The sequence below is a fragment of the Varroa jacobsoni genome, unplaced genomic scaffold (genome assembly GCF_002532875.2).
Source record: "Varroa jacobsoni isolate VJ856 unplaced genomic scaffold, vjacob_1.0 scaffold_1453, whole genome shotgun sequence".
NCBI classification, from domain to species: Eukaryota; Metazoa; Arthropoda; class Arachnida; order Mesostigmata; family Varroidae; genus Varroa; species Varroa jacobsoni.
Genome location: NW_019214355.1, coordinates 20,865 through 43,946, shown reverse-complemented (window position 1 = coordinate 43,946; position 23,082 = coordinate 20,865). Strand labels below are relative to the sequence as shown.

At 46.1% G+C, this 23,082-nt stretch overlaps 1 protein-coding gene across 2 annotated transcripts in view; it reads left to right on the top strand.

Annotated features, from left to right (window-relative positions):
• gro (TLE family member transcriptional corepressor groucho) overlaps positions 1–23,082 on the top strand; it is a 60,630-nt gene that overhangs the window by 28,163 nt on the left and 9,385 nt on the right. For both annotated transcript variants that reach the window (XM_022850255.1, XM_022850254.1), the window contains exons 3-5: positions 2,725–2,831; positions 12,922–13,030; positions 21,939–22,076. In XM_022850255.1, coding sequence (XP_022705990.1) covers positions 2,725–2,831; positions 12,922–13,030; positions 21,939–22,076 — 354 coding nt within the window. The remainder of the gene's footprint in view (positions 1–2,724; positions 2,832–12,921; positions 13,031–21,938; positions 22,077–23,082) is intronic.

The following is a 23,082-nucleotide window of genomic DNA, read 5'->3' as shown; positions in this document are numbered from 1 at the left end:
TCAAGTCAAATTGAGCTTTCTTTAATGCGCGTTCTTTAGATGATTTTCCCAGGTTTATTTTCTCGGTCTTTTTTACCTTAGATCTATTTAGAGCCCTCTAGTCACCCCCCAGTTCGCCACCGTCTTCGTCGATGAATTGAGCTACTTGTTTTTTAACAACTAGCTCTGACATCGTTCTTCGGTCAGCATTGCTCGCCAGCATCGTCAGCGCCATCAGTAGAAGCGGCGGTTCAAGCTGCCAGAGAAGTTGTTTTTCCCGTTTCTAGTACATAGGTGCTCTTCGTAAGTATTAACGAGCCGTTGAAGCTGATGTTATTTTCATCCAGATATATACTCGTATCCACATCTCGAATATACAGTGAAACATCAAAAGCGTCCAATCAGAACCCTCTATCGGCTGTTGTCTAGCCAGCTACTAGCTAATATGGCAACTGAGTCGAGACGCTGTGTTTGCCCGCGTCACTGCTTCGGCCACTGGTTTTTGTGGCTAAGCAGCCGACGACCACTGCATGATAGCGACCGGTGCCTGGCGTATCCTCACTCGTAGGGAATCGTCACCCGGTTAGAAGAATTGGCGGCCGGGACTGTGACGGACGCTTACTGCTGCTAACACTACCATCGTTCTTTTCGGTCTTTCGTCATCATCCTTTTCTTGCCTCTCTTTCCCTACTGTCTTCAATGCCAATTCGACTCAGATCGCTTGGCGCGGTCGATAAGGTGATTTTCTTCTTCACGCTTCCCCCATCTCTAGCGAATCACCCATTCATCCCAGATAAAGCCCCGCGAGCAAGCGCGGCAGTTCACACTAAGAGTGCCGACTCGTATCGAATCAATGCTGCGGCCGCAAGCATGTACGGTTATGGCCTACGACAACCACAGCCACATAACCTTGCAGAGCAATGCCGTTCCGTACGGCAATACGCGACAGGAGTTAGGGATATCTCTTTCAAACTATCGAGCAGCATTTGTCGATGCAGCCCGTCGCACTACTGCCAATTACGTTATACATGTCCTAGCTGGGTTCATACCCAAACGGTCTTAGCTAATTGTTGAAAGCGCTATCTGGTCGTCGGAGGGTTATAGTTGTTGTTTTACGGTGATAGTTTAGTGGCCGTAGGCTGGAGCCGATGGGACAGGCAGGTCGGCCAGTGGTAGTGGAGACGCTTGTGGTAACGATCACGTCAAAAGACAGAAACAACTGGAAGCCACTTTAGTAGTCAGTGTTTACGGCGCAGTAACGCGGCGCATATAATGAGCCTGTAGACAATCGATGTATCGTTGTTGAATTATTATCGCCGGAATTAGCTGGCATCGATCGTTTTTCTCCGCTCGAAGTCGATACGTTGAGAGTGAGCATCTTTCTGGCTACTAGCGAACCATAGCTCGATCTCGTCTGATCGTTCGGTCTGTGGTTATGGCTGATTGTGGCCGCGGGATCTCCGAGTATTTAAAACGCAACACAATTTGGATAAGCACGAGAACTCAATTTAGAATAGGCCAATCGCTGGGGGAGCAGGGAACCACTGGAGCGTGATTCGTGCGTGAGCGGGTAGCAGTAAGCAGAAGTCCGGCGACATTCATAGGGGAGGCAGCTGCTATTTGGCGCTGTGGTGGGGGCGCAAGGTCGAGGGGAAAAGACAGATCGAAACCTGGAAAACTCTAGTCGCCAGCAATAGCTCACAATACGAATGTGCTAACCGGTCCGTTGTTGTCTGCAGTACTTTTTGGCCGGATTTAATGCTTTTCGATAACTGGGCAACACAGTCACGTATTTAGCTGCTTCAACTATAATTGATTGTCAGTCGATGTGAACTGATATTTAGGACGGGAGTTTTTAGATGAATTGAGCTCAACACGAGCTTTTTCGTTCAATTTCAAAACAAGAGCGAAAGGGGAACAATCCTGTTTGTTCGCTAGGTGTCTGGCAAGCTCCGAAGATGATTCTGTGTCCCCGTATTGCGTTCTGCTACACTCAAAACGGCGGGCGCAGGATTAATTTCGGGAAAGCGATAACTGGTTCAGAAGAAAACCTAAACCGTGCAGCTAAATATGTGCAGGTCTCCGAGAAGGAACTTCCGTGAAATCTACAGGGTCAGAAAATTAATTTTCGCGCCAAAAAACTTCCACAAAAAACATGGCTCTCTGAGAGTGGTTAGATTCAGCGGATTTTTTATTGTGCTTTTTCCTGATATTCTATTTTCTTTTCTTTGAACGCGCATGCCCTTGTCGTTTCTATTTACATACGTACATCTCATTTTTTTTGTTGAGCACACAATAATGAAGAATATATTCGGTATATATATATATATATATATATATATATATATATATATATATATATACATACACGCAGAGATTGTCTGTATGATTTTGCACGATTCTTATCACGTCAACAAATGCCTAAATAAATAGCATCGTATTATCAAGCATCGTCTTACAAAATCATCATCATACGGATATGACTAGAAACTTTCGCAAGTATCTTTCGCTTTATAAAAAAAAATACATAGTTTTTGCACGCTGCGGAAGTTGAAACGCACTCAGAGAGCTTACGTATAATGTCATCTGCATCTACTATTGTTATCACAGTCATCGTTAGAAATGTCTTTTTAGGTGAAAGTAATCGCTAACCATTTGTGTATATGCGTTTGTGTGCGTCTGTTTTTCTATACCGGACGTCTCCCTCCCCCTCGTATGGCTGGCTTGTCCTTCATTGACTTTTAGGCGGGACCGCCCGGCGGACAGCCTGGACAACCCTTCAAGTTCACCGTAAACGAATCATGCGACCGAATCAAAGAGGAATTTAGTTTTCTCCAAGCTCAGTATCACAGGTAAGAAAGCTGAGGATCGCACGTTTATTATATCGACTTGATACTCATACTAAAAAGTACTTAGCGAAATATATGTAGGTAAACAATAGCGCGGGTGTACGTTCAATAGCATCTTCCGCTTAGGCAGAGACCGCATTTGTATTTCGTCATTATATGCTGTCGCATATCTTCGTATAGTGTAACAATTAACAGAGATATTCACTAAGGCTCACATTGTGATCTGTGGCAGATAAAACAAATACTGTGCTCTACGCTTTAGGATGGCAATGCTTTTAAACAACCACTGATGATATATGTATTAGCTTCATGAGTATTACGAGCATCTAGCAGTCGTCGGGGCAATGGAGCCTATTATCTGTCTATCGATTGCAAAGATATACTCTTTGGCTCTTTTAGCCATTTCTTCACTTTATTATGTGACAAAAACAAACTCCAGTATGAACGACCTAGCAACTACACTCGAGTTTGACGCTGGTGCCCTTTCCATGAAGACCCGCGTTCCATGCAGAGACGATATTGAGACTCGTTACGGTTCCCTGATGTTATCGTTGCTGCAGACAGACAGGGAAAGGGGCGGCAGAGAGAGAGGGAGAGCGAGGAAGAGAGGGAGAGGGAGAGGGAGAGGGAGAGGGAGGGAGGGAGGGAGGGAGAGAAAGCCTGACCGACCGACCGACCGACCGACCGACCGACAGACAGACCCATCTGAAATACGACGAAGAATAACGCGCAACAAAATAATCCAGCCGTCATCCGACTCGCCTGTCCCGTCGATTGGCGCTTTCGACTCGACTATAGGTAAAAAAAAAATAGAGAATTTGTTGACGATACGAGCAATCTCACATGTTTCTGCTGCCATCAGAAATCGCCCGCGAGCGCTCGACAATAGACAATGCCATCTCTCCGAATCCAACGTCTTTAGGCCCCAACATCTGCTATTATAAATATAGCTTACTGTGAATGCAGCCATTGATAAGTACTAAAATAAAGTGGTACAACGAATGCCCATAATAACAATAATAGTACATGGTCAAAAAAGTTACTCCTCAACCGCGGCCTCTTGTCTATCGAGTCCACTCTATCGGCTTTCAGTTATGACGACAATGGACTGAACAAAAACTGATATATAGAGAATGTGGTATCCGACTGATCACAGTTTGAAATGTAGATATTTTAATTAAAGCAATGCGATGATTATGTGTCGATATGGATGTGATCGGGTGAGAAAATAGATAGACCTTGACAACAGCTCAAGACTATGGTGTATAACAATTCAACGGGTAGCGGCTTAAGAGGCGATATAGAAAACGATTTTTATAGTTCAAGTGCGTTCGAGTGTGGCAAACGCGGCAACATGGGTAAAACGGGGGGCATCATATAAATTGTGTACAACTGACATGTCGCCTGTTGGAGCCCCGGCCGTATGTATGCAGGGGAGGAATTGTGATGGAACGATAGGACAAGCCGCGCTCGGCCTTAGGTCGTGTCTCATTGTGTTCGCCACAGGTAATCACCGCGATCAATTCAATTCGAAATTGCCCCTATGGTAGCCAAGAAGCATACGATTACATCAGTAGAGTGAAGAGCGCTGGAACCGGATCGCGTGTTGGTTACTGTCGACTTATGGGAAAGGGGTAGACGTTAACAACAGATAGAAGTGGAAAAACAGGATAGAAAGGTTATTACTTGAAGCTTGTTGTTGTTGTTGTTGTTGTTTCTGCGCCAAGTACAATGTAACGGACAGCTAATCAGGACAGACAAACGCGAGAACGGCCCAGGCGCCCACAACACGCAACAATTAGTGCGTAAAGTTCAGTGTCCCTCCTGGGTTGGCTTTTGGGTTCGACAACGACGGCGCAACAAGGGAAGGAAGTACCGTACGTTTATCTAAGTAAAAGATGACATCCTTTCAACATTTTTTCATGCACATATTATTCTGGAATATAGAATGCCAGCTGCTAGCTATCCAACGCACTCGTTGACAGGTCTTCCGGCATCAGCCACGCAGTGCAAGATAGATGAACTCTGAGTCGAGGGGAACGATCGGCAGATCGACAGCGGGATGGCAAAACGACCATCGCTGCCACAGTCATTAATCGCTAGTCGGCCCGATGGTTACTCAACGTATCACTGAGCGGTGGCAGCGCCGTTTCCCCATCTCGAATCTTAGCGCTTCTTTGATTAAGCCTTGTATCCTGCTTGCTTTGGCTGTCTGTTGAATTCGTTGCTGTCGTCGTTGTCTCAGTTCTGGGCAGCAGATAATAGTGGGTTGTATCCGTGGGCTGACCGGCGCGGACCGTTCAACACTCGAAGCTAGCCTATGACGACCCACATTTGATCTCGTTGGAACTGCTGCTCACGGGTGCAAACTGAACTTATTTCCTGTGCCTGGTAGTTGCCTCTGCTACTCTACAGCGACCCTAGTCGATTCGGTAGCCTCGCTAGCGACCAGAAGTACTATCAGCCCCCATAGTTGGTCGACTACCCGTCTGTCGTGGCCTAAACCTGCAGCCCAATGACACTGTGTGTCTCTTGAGAGTGGATACCTACTTCGATCTATGTGCGGTTTCTCGATGTATATACTGGCAGTTGTGGGTCTGACCGAGTGCACGCATCAGTTTCGTATTATCGCAACACCAGCCTCGCCGGTACCTGCCACTCGGAGACGCTGCGCCTCTTATCGCTGTCGCCGTATGCGAGAACGTGTGTATCGTCATAATGGACGTGCTATGCTTGACAATCTACATTTTGCGCTTTAATGGTGATGTCGCTACTGCTGCCGCTCACTGCTATTTTCCAGTGCCATTTTGACGTTACCTCTCACCATTAGAAAAGTGAAACAGGGTTGAACTCGGCTGTTGCTCAATCGCCTATTGCCGCTCTCGTCCATCGCGTCGTTGTGCTAATGTTGCCTCTGCGGCGGCTGTTCGCCTGGCGCACCACTCCGATAAGCAGTGACCACCGTACGTGCATCAATTCTGCTAACCAATAAGTAGATCAGTAACCTGGATGTGGCAAATACCCTGCTCGCCATTTTTCCTGCCGGTAGCGCAAAGCAGTGCCAAAAGGACAGCAGTTTATTGTAGCAACAGCTCGATTTACGTAGCTGTTATGGTAACGGGGCCATCTCGTCCGCTGGTGCCGTCTGAGCCTTTGACGCGCTGTTTAACCCATTATCTCTATATTTAGCTTTTTCCCGTGATTCGTGCGCTCCCTGCTTCTTCTGATACTTCTGAAATGTTTCAGCTCTGCCTAATCAATTCTATTATCGTACTCGGTTGTTCAGTAATGTACTGGCAAGCAATAGTTGTTTGGTGACCGTCGTCTAACTGGCCCCCACGGTTTGCTATCGATTTGCTACCACTTTAACACTGCGACAAGGCGTGCTCTTGCTTGACAACGAAATTATGAGCCTGCTCCTGCTGGTGAGAGTGCAGGTCGTAGGCTGGCGACTAACAACGACCAACTCTTTCTTTCCCATCTTCCCGTCGTTCTCACTTGCTAGCGAAAAAGGTGTAATAGTCAAATCGTCTCTTCAGCTGAGTGCGAGCAATACCGGTTAAAATGCTAATGGAAAACGGTCTTGTGAGGCGTGGTCTGTTCGTGCTCGTCGGTGTGACAATGCTTCACACTGATGGTAAGCACCAGGGGTGACGTATGCTTCAATATGCAAAAATATGCATAACTTAGTGATCAGCAAAAAAACAAAAGTAGTTTAGACCTCGTACCTTGTTATCACTGTAGTAGCAACGGGTCGTCACTCAACGGCTGCAGTTGTATGTTGAGTGCGCCGAATCCCATGTGCAAGCTCAAAGGAACGAGACGCATAGGGTCGAACTGCGTCCTCGAAGCGCCGCTTGTGATCGAGCTTTTATTGCCTCCTTCTCTACTGCTAGCCTTCCGCCTCATTCGATTTCTAGAACAAGCTATCTCGTTTTTCTTTCATGAGTTGATGCTGAGGTACATGCCGCATCGAGGAGAATCGAACATGATAAATCGGCACCATATGGTACGTCGTGGCGCGGTGCGTTCCGATTCAACCCACTTTTTTCCATTATTTTCGTACAGCTGAATTGTGTTTTTAGACACACATGTCTCCTATGGTCATGCTCGTACCTACACGAACATCGTGAACGATACAGCGTGGGGGGTTCAACGGGAGACAAAACGTTCCGGTATCGCCATCGCCTCGTTGCGCCGCTGGCGCGACAAGTACTGATCGTGCTTCGATGTCTGATGATGCACGAACGAAGCACATGCGCACTGTAAGAGAGTGGGAGAGAAAAAAAAATAAGTCTGCGGAACAAAGGCTAATTCTCACTTGTTCTAATAGTATAGTATGTACTAGGTATCATCAAGCGTCGCATAAAGGCGAAATGCCAAGAAAAAGAACAATCTATTTTTTTCTTCCATCTCTTGAATATTGTTTTGCGCTTGATAGACGTCACCAAATGTCTGCTTTTCTTTCGTCCGGTTCCTTAACCGGCCTCTTCTTTTAATTCGCTACCTTTAAAGGCAAAATGGCGCTTTGCAGCACCTTATTCGAGCTGAAAGTGGCGGGTGGCTTGATACGCCCCCTTGAACTGCACTGCAAGCGGCATGTCTGCGTGCTGTTTGAGGAGGGATATCAAAGGTAGAGGTTGTAGGCACGCATGGCCACGGAGAGGCCATCTTGTAGCGTTGCTGACTGACTCCACTGAGCGTCGGTGCAGCTGCTGCTATTATTTCTTCTGCCACCCCTGCCTGTCGTACAGATGACGGCGTTCAACAATGATGCAACAGACATGGCAGCAGGCACGAAGCTCCTATATCTCAAGTGGACAGTTTCGGTCGCGACTGCTGCAGACGGACGGGATTAATGGCTGGCCGGGAGCCCGTCGACAGTAGTTGTTCAGTGGACCACTTATTAACGGATCCGCTACCGAAGCGCAGGTGACAGATGCGCTTCTACTCCGCTACCGTCAATAAAACGGCTGGCGGCAGTGTTTCGCTGTGCACGCGTCTCTGCTTTTGTAAAGTGTCGTGCCTATATGTGTATATAAGTTATTATATTTACACCTATTATAAGAGGGTCCTCTTTCTGCTTACATATTCGATACCGCCGCTTCCCTTTATGGGCCTTTTTCGACTGGAAGCTTTTTGAAATCAATTCCCTGTGTTTGCAATTTATCATATCAAACATTGCTTTCGTTTGCAAATTACCGATTCGTGTGTACTCGTGTGTCGTACGCGGGCGCAGCACGACTTAAAGCCTTGTGGATGGGAAAAAGCTAGCTCCCGTTTCTTATTGCAAAGCACCTCACGCTGCTGGTGTAGCAGCAAAACAGGGTAACAACATCTGCAACACGGTTGAACGATTATAAGCGACTGAGCAGCGACGGCCACTTCTCTTTTGATCGTTTGCCGCTCTCAGTGCAATAATTCGTATTCTGTTTTTCCTAGTTCTATTTTATGTCATAGCAATAGATAAAGCAGATTTTATTGTACACTCGAAGCAGCCGGGAGATGCACAATACTCTCGCTTTCCGTCGATTCTCTGTATTGGCCATTCGTTCCGCGTGAGACAATAGCCACGTTTCTTCGTTTCCAAACACGAGGGACGGATGCCTTCTTTAACGATCAATATGTTCATTTGCCGAGACGCTTCGTTGCTAAAAGCTGCAAGGAGACAGTGAAAACGTAAACATAAAGCTCTCTTCTATTCTGCCACGGTTACACACAGGCCCAGTTGTCTTGACAGGCGCTGGCCCTATCTGTTTATAGGCGTCAGCGACAAGTTGTTTGCTGTTGCCGCCGCAGTGTCGTCGTTATCCTTATTTCCCTTTGATCTTGTTCGCCGTAGTCATCTTTGGCGTCTCGTCCATCCGAGCCTTCCGTTCTCCCGTTGTTCTAACTGGCAGGCCTGCTGAGGCGCATTAGTCTAACAACACCGCACCGACTTAGATTAGTCAGACAAGTGAATGTGTTGTCTACAAGGTATTACTTCTAGAGTAATAGTACTGTTATAGTTTTAACACTGTTACGGTCACTATTTGAGCTTAGTGGAAGCTGCTGCTGCTGCTGCTGCTGTGGCAGCAGAGGCTATAGAAAAAAACAATGGCTGCGAAGCGTATCCTCGCTGGAAGTAGCTGCCGTAGATGGCCGTAATGGTAGAAAGGTGGATGGTAGATCGGTAGCATTGCTTAAGCAATATCTACTTGGCGACCCGTTACCCAGCCGCTCGGGTCGACTGCTGTATTCGGGCGCCTTAGACCATGGACGATAGTGGCCGATCACCTGATGCGGCCAAATGTTTGACTCTTTGGCCATAGACCCTTCTTGTATATAGAACGCAATTCGCGCCGCTACTATTGCCATTGATAGCGGTTGGCCGTTAGGCAGCGTGCTGATGTTATGGTCTTGTGGTGATAGTTGCAGTCGACAAGGGCTTTCTTGTTGTCGCTATTGCGGTCGGGCCTCGGCCTCTCGTAGCCTGTTGCCGCAGCCTGCCGCGTTCCTTACCTGTCAACCTATCTATGAGAAGTACTACTGAGAAGAACGACTACAACCACAAGAGTAGTGGCTCCCACTTTTCTACGGACTATCTTCTCAGCGCTCTTCTTCTAGAAGAGCATATACACACACACACACACACGCTCGCACATTATCGAATTTAGGCTGGCTGCCTGTCGTCTGCGGTCATCGTTTCGCTATGGCTGCTACTGGCGCTGCCTCCTAGCGAAAGAAAATGAGCGTTGTTCATTCTCGTTCTGACAACGTTTGCGACGCCGAAGTCGGCATCAGCATCGGTGGCAGTAATGGTTTCGCTTGCCCCATGAAAAACGGACAGCCAGCTGGTCGATAAGTGAATGAAGCTGCCGGACAGACGGGAAGATCGACGGGCAGACGGAGCTGCAAAAACAGTGCCGCTCTGTGGAAAGAGTGATCAAGCGAGAGAAAAAGTCCAACAGAACACTCGCAATTAATGTTTCACGTCTTCTTTCGCGCTACATGCTTTCGCTATGCCGGTGGAAAATAGCTAAGCCGAGTCTGCTACTAATGCCCACGGTAGCTATTGCTACGGCTGCGGTTAGCCCCATTTTAACTGAAGGGCACCACCGCCATTTTGTCTAGCTGCTTTACTATAAACATGCCGTAGTGAACGCGAGTTGGCGTCAAGCACAGGGAAATACACAATCACGCGCTCAGACACACATGCAAACTCATAAGGACAGAGTTATAAACATCCATATATATATATATATATAATAATATGTGCTGTAGTATATAATGCGGCTGACACGCAACGATAGGGCACGCCTCTACCCGTCGAAAGCATTGCCAGTTGCTGCCAACGAAAGATATCACCCTTATTACTGTTATAATTTCCAGCAGTTGTCAGTAGGAGCCGCGGAGGGTCTTCCTATAAACAGACAAACCGACACGAACGAGAGATGAAAAAGGGTCGTACCGCAGCCGTCATCATGGCCGTCGCCACTCACATCTATATCGTTACAGGATCCCCGTGAGCGCGAGGATCACTGCTGGTTTACCACGCTGATGGCTACGGCAGCTCGAATATCTTCTTGGGTCTATGCCCCAGCGCCGGCAGTGGCCGATTCTATATAGTTCGTCTACTTTTTCCACTCTGACCTCTATCGCTGTTGCTGCTGCGAACGTTACCTCCGTTGAAGTATTCTGCCGCTGGCAGTTGACGCTGCTACAACACTTTTAGCGCTGCTCGCCCCGTCGTTGGCGCGTGAAATATGAGCAAATGAGGAAAGGCTAGAACGCGAGAAAGAAGAGCTCTAGCAATCAGAAGGCAAAAGCCAGTGTGGCGCCTACGGCCCAACAGACGAATGGGCCACTGCGTGACAATTCAAGAAGAGAACAGAGTAGGACAGTTCGCGCAGGCAGCCATGCAGATGACGAGTGACGGGATATGGGTGGGGTAATGGGCGATGCCATCGAAGAAGCTGGTCCTCGCCGCCGTTGTTTGACGGGGCAATGCGGCAAGTGGTTGGGGAGTTTGCAGTAAGTAGCGACGCATATGGCAGACAGACCGACGCTGGAAGATAGAAGAAGCACGATACGAAATAATAACAACGACAATGCTCAGGAAACAGCGTCCGCTCCGTTGCGTTCGGTCTTGTCCTTGGCTTGTCCAACTCAGTTGGCCCGGTTTGTTCCCTCTGTCTCCTCTTGTAGCAGCAAGTCAATGAGATACAGAACTTTCGTTTGTGCATACGTCTCAGCTGTGTCCACTGCAACCGTGCTTATATAATAATACTCGCTCTAATGCTATTAAGCCGATACTACAGGTAGCTTTGCTTTTTTGCTCATTACAAGCCTATAACACATACGTTCCGAGGCGAGCGCTATTGTGTCCTCCGTTAACGTTTCGCGCAAGTGCCGTCTTGTCTATCTGTTGTTATTCAAAGAGCGACAGTAACCCGTCACTGAGTATCGGGCCTGCAATAAAAAAGCGCCAGCAATGGCAACTCAGTTCGATATGCTATTATGTGCGCATGTTTAAAATGCTGATAGATGCTATGATGCCCCTATTCGTATATGAAAAAAGATATAATCAGCCGAAAAACTGGCAATCAGGCTGCTTAAACGCACTGAACGCTGTTTGGATACGTGCAGAGCGCTCAGCATCGTGCACCAATTAGGGAGACAATCAGGATCAGGGTCAGCGCAGGCTCATTCATCCACTATTATGTTACGCTTAGAAAATGGAAATGATATTTGGACTGGTTTGAGCATGAGGTACAAGTACACGCTACGGACGACAGATGTGGTATCGGTATCCTGATTCAGACAGGTCATCAAGAGGCACAAATTAGCAGACGCGAGTTACTACGATCAATAGATTATACACAAAAAACGATAGGTGTTTGTCGTCTACAGTCACGAAGGGAATCCTACAGAATGAACTATATACATTGGAACGCAGCTCTAAACTGGCAAGCGCAGTGCACCCCGCCAAATAGAGTATACTGGTGTTTACCTACTGAGCACAAATGTACACATTTGTAAGCCAATAAGCGAATTCGTTTGTCTCGACAACTGGCTGCATTAGCTGACGAAAAATTGAGCAATGTTTGTACTCCCGATGCGTAAACAGACGTTTTTGTTATATATACATATACCGATTATGTATTAACAATTTGCCCCACACAACCCTTCTCTTCAACTCGAATCGAACTATGTCACTCACGTTATGTGAGATCAAGGAACTTTGCTTTTAATTCAATAATGTGCCCTTCGGCGGGCAAAGCTTTTAGGAAGTTACTGGAAAAATATTACATTGTAGATGAATTATAAAGATGTAGGAACCCCCCTGCGCGGCATCGGATCGAACGATACTCAGTCGCCGCTTAAAATACGGGCATCGTTTATTAATGCAGTAATATAGCGGAACGTTTATTTTGACGGGTGCGTTCTTGACGAAGTATAGTATAGGCGGTTTCTGTTTTTTTGCCCCCCTTGGCAATAAACGAATCGCTTTCGATATTATCAAATGCTTATCTGCTAATGCTTCGGCAAAACAACCATTCCTAACCTAATGATGCTGCTTGCGAAGGCTAGCGGTAGTCGTACGTATCCTATTTATAAGCCGATTTTATGCATTGCTTTATTATGGGGCAATTGAGCCCACGCGTTTACGGTGCGTGAATTCTGTTGTTGAATTCCAACATTACATATGCCTATATAGTACTATCATCATAAATGGACAACGTATTTGTCGACGGTAACATAGGGCAAATTATATAGCAGTCTGTAGCGAGGGAGGCCTCGAATTTGGGTGATTATTTACACAGGAAGAATGTTTAGATGTGCTATTGTACTATCGATTGCCTACTACGGTTACTGGTCGTCATTAGGGAAATTCGCTAGATCTCGTCGTGTTATGAGTAGTACTTTGGTTTTTTCAAAGCAAAACCAATACATAGAATCAATAGATGGACTTAGTTACTCGACCTTAACGAGCGTCAACAATAATGTTTATTTATAGCGACATTTGCTTTCCGACACACCAGTACAAGCAAATAGGTTCTGAGTTACCGTATAGCTAGCAAATAAACAATTTCTGATTTTGTTTTTTCAGTTTGAAGCTAGAATGCGACAAATTAGCGACAGAGAAGACGGAGATGCAGCGCCATTACGTGATGTACTACGAAATGAGCTATGGGCTCAACGTTGAGATGCATAAACAAGTAAGTCTAAAATCACCTCTAAAACTTACGTAAGTTTGACGTCTAGTGGAGTGCTGCAGGGTGGCCGATGGCAGCAAATCAGGACGGTTCGAAAGAAGCGGTATTCTCCTTAGAGCCCGAAGGGCCGACGCACGGCTACCTCGGCATCGAAGATACACGATTTCTAACATAGGATCAGCGCAACAATGATTCATCGGCGACGGTGAACGAATTGTATCAGAGTCAGAACAATATGCACGGATCTATTATAGGGATCGATCAGATTCAATTACCCAAGCTGATCTTCTGTTACTAAGTTGTGGCCACACGTTGATTAGCGTTCACGGTCAGAATTCTTCGCTCTTAAGTCGACTGGTGCGTGACCGACATATAACTGCTCTCTTTGCAAAAATATTTTCTTCTCTGCGGTTGGGCCTGCCGGTGTCTAGATGGACAGCTACTAACTAACATCCGGCATTGGAATGATGAGCTTTTCTCTTTTATGGTCTATCTGGTGACATAAAATAGACGACGGCTGAGTTATAGGACTGACTTCAAGTATCAGCTCTTGTTAGTGTCGAGTCCACGCACTGCAGTCGACTGAAGACTTTGGCTGAAGCTACGCTTGGATCGGCAAATGGAGACTGCGACGATCCTGAAGACCGTGACACAAAGTACAGATATTATAAATAGCCAAGCGAGGGTTCTTGAATTGAGATTCGGGATTGTCAATTACTATTACTATCATTGTTATGCGTTACTGTATTAGATGATATTTACGTTGGGTAACTGTGCTCAAGGTGGGCGTGCTCTGTTTATCCAAGCAAAACCAAAACCTGATGGGTATTAAATTGTTATATAATTAACATTAATCAAATAATTAACAATTAATTAAATTGAGTGGCCATTGTAACAGCTAGGTAGAAGCACCTTTAACGGGGCTGGATGTATAATATGAAGTTTGTAATCTCAATCGATCAGAAGACACGGTTTCCTACGCCTCAAAAACCCATATGCCCATGGAAGCTATCTAATCATGAATGTACTCAGCAACCGTGGGATACCGTGACCATAATCTGTGTTCTTATGATTGATTTCGTATAGTATTAGCGGCTACGATGTTCGTGTCTATTTGCTACTATATAAAACTGTTTCTTTTATCATACAGATTCTGAAGATCGCAACAGATAACACGTTATGTATACGAGTTGTACAAACCGAGCAAAGCTCTACTTGCAGATTACGCATTTCAGCTCTTTAGCCTCCTCGAGTTTGTTTCTCGTTCAGTCAATAGCGGTAGCATAAAAGTCTCTGTGTAGCTAACTCATTAAGACGTACGACGATTAGTTTAAAACAATTTCTTTCTTGGTCCCTATATATCTCCTTATATTAAATGTGTCAGGGGATGAAAGGCAAGGCTTGACTTATTGGCTAGCCAGTTATTGACCCGGGTATTCTACAGAATTTGTTGCCCCCTCAAGACAAATAGCTCGTTTAGCTAATTAGGACTCTGACTTAGGCCCAAGGCGGTTAGTGCTATCAGTATACGTAGTTCCTTTTATCGAAGCCACTGCGCTCCTAATGAATCTCGTGCGCTTCCGCGCACCTATCAATCCACCCTATTTCCCCAGTTGATTTGTTCACTTGGTTGACAAGGCCGTCGTTAAGCTGTTGGTACGCTCCAGCTGTACTGCCAGTAACAGCTTTGTACTTGCCAACCATGGCAGGACAGAGTAAGCGCGGGCAGTGATCGGTAGTGGACCTAGGACGGCCACAGGATCAGTGCTGAACGCAGAAGGGATTGACAACAAATACAATCAGCCCTATCAACCGTGCCATTCTTCTGGATTAATTTCAATGCGGTTCGAATTCTATGGGATAGCTGTTGTTCTTTGGGGTGGACTTTGGGACGGACTGGGCGTGGAGATTGGTGGTAAGAAAATGACGTTGCAGAGGACGCTTGTGGCGTCGCTGCGTTGCCGGGCCAACGAAAACGGTGATGATGATGATGATTAATTAATTAATTGCAAATGGCACTAACTAGAGCAAGCTTTGTTACGCCTTGTAGAATACTGTGATCACTAATTACTGGGTAGTCATATTCGAAAGATCTGCCTTTCATTGTTACCACTATTGCTATTCTATAAAGTTTCTACTATAGTTGGTGGCGGCACGACGTTGAAGACGTCTAAAACTTAATGACACCTAACCTTTTACCTATCTCATAAGGTTTCATCTTTTCGCACAAGACTCTCTCTATCTCTATCTCCCTCTCGCGACGCACTACACGCTACGCCGCTATTGCTATCTAAAACTGGCGGGGAAAAACGATCCAGGCAGTCGCGGCTGCGAAAAATAGAAACAGCACTAGAACCAACAGGAGGTGAGGTAAGTGATAAGGGCTACGTGTGTTACCACTCAAAACGACATGACATATACTGCTCGATTTTACCACACGAGATCCACCACAATTTTGACGTTTCCAGCAAATAACGTTTGCCGAGGTCATTCAGGGCCAAGAGTGCTAAGTCCGGCGTGTTTCGTGAACTACAATACGTTACTTCACACAAATAGCCGAGATGCTTTGCCTCCTTTGTACCGATTAGCTGGTCAAGTTGTCAACATTTAGTTGTTACTAATTTGGTTGTTTATATGATCGCATTCGTTGTTGTTGCTGTACTTACTGTTGTTGTAATCCTTGTTGTGGACATTGGGCTCTTCGATAGAAACGTGAATCACTAACGACGTTGACTAACATCGTTGGCTATTAGCCACTGTCTAGCTATCTCTGCCCTGCTCACCGTGGTGAGTAACATTGATTATCATGTCTTTTTACATGTAAATGGATATACTGGTTCATTTGCAAAGGTGCTGGCAACAGATAACGCCTGTAAGGACCGGTAGCTCTAGCTCGCCCCAGTGGCAACGCTTCCGCAGTGCCCCAGGCTTGTGAGGCAGCAAAGGAACGGTGCATCGCTGTTGACAAAAATCGTTTGGAAACGGCATGACGACAAAGTCTTCGTCAGTTTTCGAAAGAACGTTGCATCTGGGTTGCGATGTAGTACGGCGTCATCAAGTTCCGTAGAACGCTGCTGCTGTCAAAGGGATCCACTCAGAACTACATACGAGCTATCTGCTTCTTATTGACAGTACAGTATAGCACTAATTGATTCTGTTGAACAGACATGTGAGCAATAACAACAGCCGTGGCAACAGCGTCAAAAACAACAACATGCTTAACATGTGAACCAAACATGAGTTGGTCTATCTATCTATAACAAGCGGAACGGCAGGAAACAAAAGTCAACGCCATCTTTAAATCGTTTGCCATTGGAACTGCTGCTGCCGTTAAGCGTACACGCGCGCTAATTTCCTCAATTCGAATTTGTATTATCATAATCGCACACGGAGCAACGCTGTCAGCGGTGGCGGTAGGCAGACGGCGTTAGGTCTACTTGAGGCTGAAGTGGACGATGAAATGAGAGACGAGGAGAGGGTGGCGGTAGATTGAGGGGGAAGCGGAATGATGACTGCGATTGTAATAATGATGATCATGACGGTATTGATCGTTGCGGTGGCGACGGTAGCGGTAGGCGAAAGTGAAATGAGGCTGCAGAGCGAAGAGTCGCAAAGAGTAATTTTACGCGGTGTAGCTCAACTCAAGAGCAGCTTTGTTGCGGAAAAGTCCAAAAGTAACAACAGTAATGGCCAAGGCCTGAAGGACGACGGAGTTGTTGTCTGGTGAACAGACGCATCGATGCAATCCGCAGCCTTTTTCGCTCTCGGACACAAACACATGGTCGGAACCGCAGACGCTGACGTGCAAGGTATAAGTAAGGATTTTTCAATGTGCCAGTGCGCGTAGATGCCTGCGCGCCGTTGTAGAGCTGCGTTCAATTAACGTCGCTGCTGCCATCTTTTCGGTCACCGTTTGTTACCACTATCACCACCCCTGTTATGGTTGTCGTTGTTGTTAGAGCCGCTGCACAGTTGCCTGTAGGCCTTGACTCAGTCAGCGGTAGATTGGCGTGGCAGCCGTTGTGGCCGTTTGTCGGTCGCCCGGCCGCTTCTCGTGGTCTGCGGTAATCAACACTCTAGAATCGTCCGCGAACGAGTAATAACAACGGCAAAGCAGTATATTATATATATATATATATATATATATATATATATATATATACATATATATAGAAACAACGCTGCGATCTGCTCGTCATACAATACCACGATAGTTTAAGCGTATAAATGGGGCGCGATCCAGACTAGTAGCAAGCCTTTCAGTCAGGTTCCGGCCAGATTGGCGACACTTCGAGCCGTTGTCGTAGTTGTCGAGTGAAATCATTGACGGGCCCTTCTGACTGCGTTGCGTGTGTCCACTCACTCCGATGTAGCTTGCTCGGGCCAATTTTTACTGCGTGTTAACTGCTTTCAATCGCTTGGGGTTGTCTGTTTGTCTAATTGTCTGACTGTAGCTAACCTTCTCGCAGTATAATCGACCAATACTGTGCTCAGTAGAAAAACGGGGACCAGAACAGTCTTACCACTCTCATCGGGTCATATACAAATATCCTCGAATACACTGGCGCAAACACACACACACACAGAGCGCTGTCAAAAACAGGATGAAACATTCAACTATGTCATTCGTCCGCCTGCACCGCCGGCGATTACTACGGTTGCCTCTGTTACCGTCGCCCTCGTGTCCGTCTCTGGTGGGTACGTCGACATTTCAATAAATGATGGTGTCTGATTGTAGCTTGGCGGTAACAACAAGGGGCCAACAAAAGCCGTCACGATAACAACAACGTTGATGATTCTGATGATGAGAATCTATCTATAAGCGAACAGTTTTTTAAACGGTGGCTTGTTTTAGTTTGGAGCTTGTGCTCCCTATTGTCACGGCATTCACAGGACGGCGACTTGTTATTATTCTGTTGAATATCAGCTGATGTCGTTAAATATTTTTATGGTAGTATCAGACTAATAGAGTGCATCTGATGGACGTTCTAGTCGATCGACCGAAATTCACCACGGAAAGGAAAAGATCAGTGCAGTATCTGGTTAGTTTGAAAAAACGAGGGTAAGCTTTCTATAGTTCTTCGAGCACAATGTTTAGTAGTTTTAGCGCGCAGCGTTCACACCAGCAAAAGCTTGCTACAGTCATCCAACATGTGTGAGTATGCGAGCGAAAGAGTGTTTTAACAAGACATTCGATTTTGGCTCGGCCGAATCGGTCTGGCTGTCTACCCTGTTTTTACAACAGAAAAATCAAGGTTTACACGAGAAAATAACGTTCACCGGAAGGATACATAACGAAAGCCTGTTACATTCATCCGATCAGACAGATTATCAGACTTATCTGGCCAGCAGCAGATCATTCAAGCTATAACTTGGTATGGTAGACTTTCCTGTGATGGCGGGTGCGTGGTTAGGGCCGTAATTGTCACTATTGTAGCTGCTTTATTTTTGACTCGTTTTTCTACCTCTGGGCCTTCTAGTAGTCGCTTGTCTAAGCTCAGCGTCCTATTTGAGCTATATAGGGCACTGAACAAAAATTGCTGACTGCAAGAGATATCGGTTCGATCGTCCGAATGGCTTCAGGCAACTGCGATCTCACACACCCAATATAAAGATCGAAACAATGGCGTACATTGAATTCCCCCTACCTTATTTCTACTATGTACAGAAAAAGCACCGTTCTGCCTATCCTAATAAATATACATAGCGGCTTGTGGATGCCAAACGGTAACTGTGGGTAAGTGTGTTTTACGATCTGTTAGCCAGGTAGCTGCGGTGATACAACAGGACAAGTTGCCTTTTATAAATGTTATACATTGCGTATGAGTACTTGCAGGAGGCTTGTTTTAATCGAGTTTCGGCTCATTCCAGTCGGATTTCTAGTGCGGTCATGTCTTCATTTCGATTTTGCCTCCATGTTGTTATCTGCCGCCCGTCTGCCAACAACAGTAAACTGAATCAGGTGTCTAGACTCATGCAGTTGCTGGTCGTTGAGCTGTTCATAGGGTTCGTAAAGGTTCACTGGTTAGTAGCAAAGCTGCAAAGATTTGTGACCATAGTAGAAAGTGGGACAACTATATACCCGTTTTGTTCTATACGCACGTGGCAAAGACGAGACAAGGCTATGCCATGATCATTTCGCATCGACATTAGACCATAAGGTCTAACTACAGTGTGAGCTGTGTGAAAGCTAGTCGTGCCAGGGTTCAGCTATTCCCCCCAGTAGTTTCCCTCTGATTGTGGTTTTGTTACTGCTGCTGCTGCTTCCGTTAGGGCTGCTGTTTGTTGTCGGAGGCCGGTAATGAAATGGTCGAACAGTGGTGTGCGGGTATGCTACCGATCGAAAAAGGCCGACAGTATTGGTCTTCCCCACTGGGCCTCTATAATCTCTACTTTTGCCATTACTACCCCTGCGTGCTGCCGTTCATCCGAAAACAGCTCCCAGCGCTTTCCTGTCGATGCCGGCCTGTCTCTCCATCTATTGGCGTGCCGATTCGATTGGCCTATTCGTGTTTTTATTTATCTACGTATATGTGGTATGAATGACTCGTGCGACTCCGTGTGGCTCTAGCGATACGGGTGCTGGCTGGATACACTGCTGTTGCCGTTGCTTAACAGGCATATGCAGTCGTCGGCGCACAATGCTCAGCAGCCGTATTGAGACGGCCAAGTCTGATGGTTGGAGCTCATCGTTTCACTCAAAGAACAGCCGCGTCTTGGGGGGAAGGGGGCAATAGGTGACTAGTTAGGAGGGCAAGTGGACTAAGCGATGGCGGCTAGAGCCACACTTTCATTTCTTGGTCTGCCCAGCTGGTTTTGATAGTTAGGCGCGGGACTGAGCCGAACGCCGCTGCTGGTTGGAGCAATGGTAGCAGAAGTGTTTCGGTCAATAGACGCGCCTGGACCTATGAATGAACAAGCGGATGCAACGTTTAGTTACTTTGTTCACTGGCCTATGAGCCCGTAGTGTTCCCGCACTACGGAGAACACAGCCAAAGTCGCAGTAGTTGCCGCCGTGATGCAGTAGCTGATGTTATCGGCGACCCAGTCCCTCATTCGCCAGCGGAGCGGGCAGCATGCTAGACGCGTGATAAAGAAAAACTTCGATAGTGATATATGCATTTTTGGCTATTCTTATCTAGCAAGGCGATAGTATAGATGAGATGGGAAGCTAGCCACTACATCTCGAGGGTTTCGCTCAGTTTATTTTACTTATCCGAAGTTCAACGTGCTTTTCAACTTCCACAAACATGTGGCTTTCGTTGTGAGTCGCTTGATCGAGCAGCAATACCTTGTGGCAAAATTCGAGTAGAGAGATGTTCCGACGGTAAATAAATGATACATATATTTGTGAAAATATATGCAACAATGCCGATCTGTAATGATCATACCTTCTATCGCCATAACGAGGTGCATCGGTGCGTTAATGGTAAATAATAAACACAGGCGAGAAAATTGAACATTTTAAAATAAAGATGCCGAATAGAGATAGAAGTAACAACTGAGACATCTTTTGTTGATCCACAAATAGACATCTATCACGATGATATTTTGTGTTTCTACCCCCCCCCCCGCCCCCCCTTCGTCATTTAAACCATTTTAATAATACAGTTCTCGAGCAGCGCTATCTTCAGCGTAATGAGATTGGTTAAATATAGAAATTATGATAGGAGCAGAGGAGCGTTAGTGGCTGAAGCTTGTAGACAGTGTAATTTTACAAAACGCTCAAGATCATATACACACAGAAACAGAGCTATATACTGGCAGATCTTTCGGAATGACGCACGGTCTGATGAGTCCCATTTACACGGACTGGGTCGCACAGATCAGTGGTGGGGGATAGCACATAGAGCTGCAGCCGAAGCTGCGCATGAGCACAGAACACAAACTTGTTTATACCGCTGCAAATCCATTTTGTATGATAGTCATTATATAAAGAAAATCCTTAAGCAATCCTTCGTGTGACGCCAGTGCCTTTTTGGTTGCCTCGTCTGCGGCCATTCTCGGTCAATTGAAGTCCGCCACTAGCGTGAAGATAACAATAGCAGCAGTAACAAGCACGCAACCATCTTGCAAAGCAACCGACTCGTCTCGTTTCGTTACTTATCTCGTATTGTTGCGTACAATATTGTATTGGCATACTGCAATATCAACGGTGAGCGCAAGAACATTGTCAAATATGCATACTGTTGCAATCGGTGTCCAGCTACAACTTTCTGACGGTCTGCCTGTCAGCATAAGTATAACAATACGCGTTCAAGCATCGATTAGATGATTGTTCAGTCAGAATCTTTCTACATCGAGTAGAGGCACGGGGGATGGGGAGTGAGTGAACTAAACCTTGAAATGGACAGAGCAAGTGACCACTGGCTGGTCCTGCTAGTGACAGAACGCTTCAAATTGAGTCAAATTTAGCTTCTGTAAACTGGAAGGGGATCTTATCGTTGTTAAGAATTTTGTCCGGCAAAGATTTAGACAGCGGTTGTGCCAGCTAGGGCACTTGTTCTAGTGATAACCTGTAAAATAGTAAGACATTGGTCGAGCGGGTCGGAACGACGGACCGGTAGCCAATGCTATGACACTATAATATAACTGTAACTGGTAAAATATAACAAATAATTTAGCCTAACGTTGAATAACACATACATCTGTATAGCGCCACCCTGTCCTTAGAAGAACCGCAACGAGTCCACCGAACCATGACGGGATCGGATGCACGCCACAGACAGGACGGCAGAATGCTTCCCACAACTTAAATTTTGCTACTATTACTATTCTATTTCAGGACCATGCCGATGACAGGTGCATTGATGATAGTGATTCATGTCCACTTTCGAATGTTGTGGGTATTATTACCTAATCGACGAATAGCCGTTTACGCTAACCTGTCTCGCTTCGATGCGCTTTTCAGACGGAGATCGCTAAGCGATTAAATGCGATCATCGGGCAGATACTTCCGTTCCTATCACAGGAACACCAAGGTCAGGTCGCCGCAGCCGTTGATCGGGCCCGTCAGGTCACAATGACAGAGCTCAACGCCATTATTGGAGTAAGTGAAATCGGAATGCGACAAGATTACACTTTCAACTGGACAGAACACGAACGAAAACCCAAATATAGCCATTGCAACAACAGAAATACTACATGTCATCACCAACTTTATACAGTAACATAGTAGTTAGATAAAAAAAAAAAGCCCGGTATCAAATGAATGCAATCGCATCCAAAGTCACCCACGGGCCCAAAATTTAAACAGAACCGTCGCCTCGCACTAGAAGCTACCACCAAAAAAAATACACCTCGGGCTAAAATCAAGCAGCCGTTAACGCTAACGCCGGCGCCAAATGTTCATGGCGTCGTTTCATTAAGTATCAAACGCGGAAGAGAATCAGCGGCCGGAAAAGCAAGAACAGTCAAGAAATACGTTAGATTAACAACGAATACATCGTGAACTGTGAATTGCAAAACTGTGAACTTCAAATTTACCAAGTTAAAAAAAATATCAGCAAGACACTTGTACACCCGAAATAGTGGAATTGCCTCTCGGGATTTTTCATCCAACAGTCACGGCGAAATACCTGCGTGTACTTCTCGACGAAATTTTGCCCCGATGGGCTATACAGTAGTAATCCTGGTTAATTTGGTCTACAAGCGCTACAAGAGTCCGGTGGCCATTCGGTACGCAGTAAACGCGTAACACACCCTACAACCTCCAGCAGCTACGAGCTGAGAAAAAGCTGAACATCCTGCGCTTATGCATCGTACCTCTTGCCTACCTTCTGTGCGATGCTTCATCTTCCATTCTCCACTTGGCTTTCTATTACTAGTTCGAGCGCTCAATCGCCTCTGACAGAAAAAAAAATACCGAAAAAAGAATCTGGTTGCTCCTACTTTTCCGTTATACTGCGATTCACCAACACAAGCAGCGCCGCCCAGTGCTCCAGCGTAATTTACATATATAGTAAAGCAAAAGTAGTAGTCGCAGAGGTAGCAATGCGACAGGAACTGGGGCCACTTTGCGGCCATTGGAGGAAGTACGTACGTACGTACGTATG